At 38.4% G+C, this 7,320-nt stretch overlaps 1 protein-coding gene across 1 annotated transcript in view; it reads right to left on the reverse strand.

The window, feature by feature from the left end:
* LOC102043585 (3'-5' RNA helicase YTHDC2-like) overlaps positions 1-7,187 on the reverse strand; it is a 28,630-nt gene extending 21,443 nt beyond the window's left edge. Inside the window, exons 1-4 of the mRNA XM_031060565.1 lie at positions 7,099-7,187; positions 5,448-5,644; positions 3,549-3,745; positions 2,731-2,897 (exon numbers count right to left, since the gene is read on the reverse strand). Coding sequence (XP_030916425.1) covers positions 2,731-2,897; positions 3,549-3,745; positions 5,448-5,644; positions 7,099-7,187 — 650 coding nt within the window. The remainder of the gene's footprint in view (positions 1-2,730; positions 2,898-3,548; positions 3,746-5,447; positions 5,645-7,098) is intronic.
* Positions 7,188-7,320: the final 133 nt, after the last annotated feature.

The following is a 7,320-nucleotide window of genomic DNA, read 5'->3' on the forward strand; positions in this document are numbered from 1 at the left end:
CTTCTGCTTTTTTCACCATTTAAATGCTGCTAGCTTTCCACTATTTACTGAAAATTAAAGATTGAAAGGCTCCTCACCAGAAGTGGAATCACAGTTCTGTCACCAAAGAGTTCATGCATACTATTTGTTTATAAATTATGCCTATTCCCTAAGAGCTCCTAAGGATTCTTAGTGCTAATGCTCAAAAGCTTTAGACAAGTGATTAATAAACAAGGAGAGATTCATTTTTTCTAAATTAATAAGCAAGTGAAACAGAATCTGGAGAGCCTCACCATGTTGTTTGAATTAATTTACTGGAAAATTCATTGTGGACTGTCTTGAAGAAACAGGTTACAATTCGTCCAAATACCCTCAGATATAGTCTTTGTCTACATGTGGTAGGTTGACCTTGGCTGAATGCCAGGCACCCACTCAGGCTATCCCTCTCCTTTTCAGCTGGACAGGGGAGAAGGAATTCAACAAAAAATTCAAGGGTCAACATAAGATCACTCACCAGTTACCACCATGGGCAAAACAGACTTGACTTGCACAACTTGGTTTAGTGTATTACCAATTAAATCCAAGTAGGATAATGAGAAATATAATCAAATGTTACAGAAGTTCCCCTCACCCTGCCCTTCTTCCCAGGTTTAACTTCCATTTTTCTCTAATTCCTACCCCTCAGTACACCAGGGGACATAGAATGGAGGCTGTGGTCAATTCACATCTTGTCTCTGCTGCTCCTTCCTCCTCACAGGGGGGATTTCTCACACTCTTCACAGATTGCTCCAGTGCAGGTCCCTCCCATGTGGTGCAGTCCTTCAGGAACAGACTGCTCCAGCATGGGACCGCCATGGGTTAACAAGTCCCATCAGCAAAACTGCTCCAGTGAAAACTCCACTCTCTGTGGGGCCACATGTCCTGTCAGGAGCCTGCTCCAGCACAGGCTTCCCACAGGGTCACAACCTCCTTTGGACAACCACCTGCTCTAGTATTAGGGTCCTCCACAGGCTGCAGGCGGACTGCTCCACTGTGGACTTCCAGGGGCTGCAGGGGAACATCCTCTCACACTACAGTCTTCATCACAGGCTGCACAGTAATCTCTGCTGTGGCACCTGGAGCACCTTGTGCCACTCCTCTGGCACTGACCTTGGTGTCTGCAGAACTATTCCTCTCAAATATTCGCAGTCCTCTCTTCCTACTGCTGCGCAGATTTTCTTCTCAAATACGCTGCTCTAGAGTCATGCCCACTGTTGTCGGTGGGCTCAGCCTCGGCTAGAGGTGGGCTTCTCTTACAGCCAACTGCCACAGGCTTTATCAGACACGTGGGAAACTTCTTCTCACAAAAAACAACCCCTCACTACCAAAACTTTGCCATACAAACACAATACACTATACTTTACTGAATCTCAAAGATAAGCTGAACCCTTTCCAATGCTTTGATTTTTCAAGAATCTAAAATTCTTTAAAAGTACCAACTACCCCCTGTGCTAGTTGTGCAAGTACAAACAGCAATTACTTCCTCCAACACTGACACGGTATGTACTGAAAACTTCCACAAAAAACTGTAGAGTGCTAAACAAAGGAACACACATACATATGTCTCTATTTCAAGTATGTAATTCTTTTTTCACTTCAAAAATACTCTTACATGTTGAATTCAGGGAACACATACCAGACAGAAGTGCTTCACTTTTTTAGTTTCTTCTCTCTTTTTCATCAGCCTTCTAGAAATCACCCCTGCTGTCTAATAGACACTAAAACATAAAAAACCAGATTTCTGTGTCACTGCAAACACTTCCATCCAACACTTTTTGCCAAGACGGAAACAGTGCCATCTGTCCCTTCTGCTCTTTCTCAAGTGAACTCTTTGGGTCTTCTGCACTGCTTCCAGTAATTCTTCCAGCTGACCTATACTTTGTTTTCTTCATACAGCATAATTCTTCCACGCAATAATCATCCCCCTTACTTGCAATTAATCTTCACTTGCTCTTCTAATCTTCTAATGCTCTTCTTCTAGCTTTGTGGCCTTCGGTATGCATAACAAAATTCCTCAACTTGGCTTTGCTGTTCAAGTGCATTCATTTTCATTAGAAATGTATTATCTTCATCCATATAACCAACATAACCAGCCGTACCTTTTGCCATCTTCCTATCACTTGTATCCCAGCTGCTGCCCATTCCTGAAAATCCCATGATTTACACAATTCAAAGATTTTAGAAACCCTGCTCTGCTTTAGGAGCAAATTCCTCAGGTCATCTAGAATTTCTGCTTTTGCTTTAAACATAAAAGATGAAACAGAGTAAATTTAACCCAAAGTAGATTGTTAAAGCTCATCATTGTTCACTTCCCAATTTTGTTGCTTTCACTCTTCTCTGCCCTATAAACTCTCCCCACATAGCTTTTGTCACAGCATGCTGGTCTTCCTAGCTATTTTCAAATCTTGCAGAACTTTTGGATTTATCAATGCTAAAAGTAGAGAGGACAAGGATATCCACACATATACTCCCTAGAAGAAATCAAGAGAAAGCACTTGCGGTTCAGTTCTCACTCACTGCATGAAACTGTGTAATACAGGAGAAAAAACATCCTTTTCAACTCTTAAACATTCATTACCCAAAATAACACATCCTACTTATCCTACACAGTGATATTTTACTGGGCTGCAAACCAAATACACTGCAGTTTAAACAACCAAGACACAAAACACTAATACCAGATCAACTGACTTTAAAAAATGTCATCAGTACCTGCTTTCTAATCGGATCTGATAACCAATTGTCTGGCCAATCTTTTCTCCTCTTTCTGCTGCCACTCTTTCAGCCACAGCAAGTGCTGCCAAACGTCTTGGCTGAGTGCAAACTATACGGCAGGGAGTTCCATTTTTGTGACAGTCATCAAGAATAAACTGAGGGATCTGTAAAGAAGTGGTTTAAATGTACTTTTTAGTTTGATAGACTCATAACTTTTTTATCACAATGAAGCAATTTAACTACACCTCAGTATCATACATCTTGCAAAATTATTCACAATAGGATTATCATTGCAAACGTACCTGAAGTGGCAAAAAAGACCACAAAAGTCAATTTTGTCTATTAAGTTTCATCTCTTTCAAACAAAACACAACAACAACAACAAAGACAAGAAAACTCAATCAACCAAACAAACGTTGAAGTTCTCTCCCCCACTTCAGGGAAATCGATGCAAAAAAACCCCTTGTAGACAATCTTTCACTGTAACACAGTAATACTCCAGATACTAGGAACTAGCTTTAGAAGGAAAAGGGCATACAAAACTGTAGCTACTTTCCCTTCCATATTCTATGATTATTTTAAAGAATAGCTGATATCCATCAGAAAATTGTGCAGAATAATTTATGCTTTAAATATGTATCTACTGGTTTAGTACTGCAAAAGCAAAAAAGTTAACCAGAACACTAGACTTTGAACCACACAGGAAAACAAAATCCTTAGAACTAGACTAAAAAATTCCTTATTATAAAAATATTACAGATTTGGCATCAGTTTGGTATAAATACTGTCATATTTTTTATTTCACTAAAACGTACTTGAGTAGTTTTTCCTGATCCAGTCTCTCCTACAATCAAAACAACTTTATGGTCCTTTATTATTTTAACAATTTCTTCCTGTTTTTCAAAAACTGGTAGTGATTGCCTGAAAGAATCAAACTGTGATTCCCCTCTTTTCACAGGAACCTGGGGGATACCATCACTAAGTCGTCCACTTGTCTTCACTTCTTTGTTTTCTGTGAAAAGAAGTCAATAAATTATAAAGGAAGGTCACTAAAACACTGGTTAAAATTGTACTTAAAAATGAGCATTTCTGATTTTATTAGCATCCCTGTTGATAAAGTGAGAAACCCATAAGATATTTAAAAGTGGTTTTCATGGTAACACATCCTGTTATGGTGCTTGAAATAAATATAGCTCAAATTATTTTTTACTTACACAGAAATTTTAAACTAAATTATCACAGTATGAAACTGAATTATCACAGTACATTGCTCAAGTTAAAAAAAGGCATGGAAAGCTTAAAGAGAAATAGAAACTAAATCAGAGAAAAAAAGCCTTGGCCTTTGTATCTGTTTACACATTCCCATCTCAAGATTTCTGCCTACAGAAATCCACCGGAGGGTTAAACATTTAAGTTATTCCAAACTGACAAGTGTGTTTTCCAACAAAAAGACAACTTTACTGATTAACATGCCTTCTTTCACATCCTTACTTGTCTTTTAAGACTTCCTTTCAGTCAGTCTTACATAACCTAATAGTCTAGTTCATAAGATTTGTCTTAACAAGTACTAATTGAAACACGATGTATTGAGAGCCCAGGAGCCACACAGCAGTGTGATGTATCAGAAAGCAATACATAAGTAGGTAAAAAACCTGCAGTCTTCTGAGGAGGCTACTTCAACATCAGTATCTTAAATGCTACTCTACAATTCCTCAATAATTATTTTCCAGAAGAATGAGAAGCTCACGGTCAATGCAATTATATAGGCATAATGTAATTATTTAATGCAATTAACAGATTCATGTGTTAAATTCCAAACACTGTTTCACCAAGACAGACACAGACTAACAGATTAAAAGAGCCGAAGACCATTCTGGAGATGTAAAGAAAGATAAATTTTACACTATTCATTAATTTATACCCTATATCCTTAAGAAATTGCTTTTTGGTACTTTTATTATAGTTTCCCTCTGTTCATTAAACAATCCTATTAAAAAAATAAAAGAACTGAGAAAGAAAACTAGCAAAGTAAGCACTTAAAGAACGAGCAGAATTAATCAGAAATATCCCTTTAAACAAGGCATACTGCTATGTTCTCTGTTCACTACACCCAGCTTTGTACACAGAAACACACCATAACCTTTACAAACATAACTTTAAGGCAACAACCACGTTAAAAGCATTATTTTAAAAACCTATCTTTTATCAGAAGTTTGTCTTCCAGAGGACTTAATATATTCAAGAAATCAAAAAGTTTACATAATAGCCTGAGTTTACTTAACAGCTCTTACAGACCGAATCTATTTTAGATGACAAAACAAAATATGAACTCCTTATTTTATTTTCTCTTAAGGGTATTCTTACACAGAGTGATGTCTCTTTAATCTTACCCCATGGAACTTGCAGGAATCCACATTTCACAAATGTATTTAAAAAAAAAAATCTGGCTGACATTGTCTCAAAGAAATCAAAATTAACTTGATACAGGGGAGACACTGCATGAGCATGTTATGACACAGGTTTTAAAAGATCCTATATTAACAATTACAAGACAAGAAAATTGTAAGGTTTGTTTAGAAAGAAGAGTTTCAGTTAGGACAGAAGAAGAGACAGAAAATAGAGGGGCTTGTTTTGAGGTTGGGTTGTGGGCTGTTTTTTCAAGTACTATAGGTTGACAAGTCCATGTCCATATTGACAAGACACACTGAACATACCAGATTCAACAGCATATGCATTTCCTTGTTCTGTCTTTGGCAGAAGTTCTGTTCGTTCTTTATTTGTGACTGGAAAATTTTGAATTAAAGTACAAACAGCGTGTTTTGCACCAGGAGTTAAGGCACAAGTCATTACTGCACGTTTTAGTTCTGATCCATCCTTTTTTCTTACGGTTAGGTATCGATTTGCTCCTTTTCTAGGAGAACGGAAAAAAGGCATTTCAGGAATAAGCAAACTAGTTACCTCCTTGACTAACTCCTTCAATGTGACTTTCAGCTTATTTTCAAATACAATGTCATAACAAGAATCCTCCAAATAATGTCCTAAGTAGCATAATGCAACATTCACAATAGTCATCATCAAAAGCAGCCTCTATTCATGTGAGGTAGTGCAGAACAGACACTGCAGACATCAGACGACTATGCCTCAGTTATCATTGAGTTTGTCTCCCAAAATACAGCCAATTCTACCAATTATTTTATCAATCAATACTGAGAGTTATGACACCAAACTGACTTTTAGACTAACTTGAAAGATTTAGAATTTAAAAATTAACAAATAACCAGAATAGACAAAAAAACTCTCTGCTAGTGGCATTCCAAGCCTTAACAAAATCCAGATAAATGTATCAGATCTCAGGATGTTCATTATTAAAGATTTATTATGTAGAAATGGAGCCAAAACACTTAATCATAACACTGATCTACTTCTCAGACTGAACTCTTGACACTAAAATGCAAAGAATTGACATAAATGTATTTGAAACCGAACTAACTTGTGCCTGGGCTACAACTGACACATGAACACTTTTAAAACAACTTCTCAGGGTAAGAACAGAAGGTCACACTAAGAGCCCAGTGACCTGTCCCTGGAAAGGCTGGAAGACTGGTGTAGGTATGCAGGTGCTGGCAAGGGCAGCCTCTGTGAGGAGAGGCACAGCCACCTCCAGCAGCCCCTGGTAAAAACTACTCTGTTCTCTTTACATTCTCATTTCAAGTACTTACATACACTGCTGAGACCCCCCTGAGCCTTGTCTTCTGCAGGCTGTAAAGTCCTAGCACTCTGGCCCTTTCTGCACAGAGGAGATGCTCCATCCCCTTCACCAGGTTGTTGGTCCTTCACTGAACTCTCACCAGTCTACGTCTCTGTCCTCCTGGTGATCCCAGCCCTGGACAGACGCAACACTCTTGGTGTAGTCTAATCGCTGCTGAGTAGAGGTGAACTATGACCTCCCTCTGCCTGCTAGCAACACTTGAACCCTCTACTATGCTTCCCAACAGAAGCACTCTTTTGAACATGCTATTTTAAGCTGCACCTGTCAACACAGGAGATTTTCTGCAAAACCTTTGAAAACATTAGTGCAGGGAAAGAAAAACAGGAAGGATCGTTATGAGAAGTCTTTCTTATGCACATGAAGTCCTCAAAACTGCATTACAACCTAGTACATCATGCGTTTTTTTATTCAGACATCAAGCAAAGCACAGAGACAATAATTTTTATATTTACTTTTTAAAGTCTCTTCCCTAGTACCATTCCCCACAACACTGCAGGACAAGTTAAAAACACAGAGCGTTTTAACACTGATAACGAAATCCCATAAACTCGCACCAGAAAAAGAAAACAATACATAAAAATAAGAGTCAAAATTACCCTTTACTCTTCGATATCAGTCCAAGAGAATGACAGAGACGGTGAACAAATGCTCTTTCGGTTCTAGTGAAAGAAGACGGAAACTCCATTTCTGGAAAGAGAATTAAATAAATAAAAACCCCAGCACAAAAACCCAACAGGTAATATCCCTGACGTAAGACCTCGGCGCCGCGAGTCTATCAATCGCCAAACCCACCAGGCTTCCCGTGCACAGCGGGACCG

Source organism: Geospiza fortis, unplaced genomic scaffold, assembly GCF_000277835.1.
Source record: "Geospiza fortis unplaced genomic scaffold, GeoFor_1.0 scaffold203, whole genome shotgun sequence".
NCBI classification, from domain to species: domain Eukaryota; kingdom Metazoa; phylum Chordata; class Aves; order Passeriformes; family Thraupidae; genus Geospiza; species Geospiza fortis.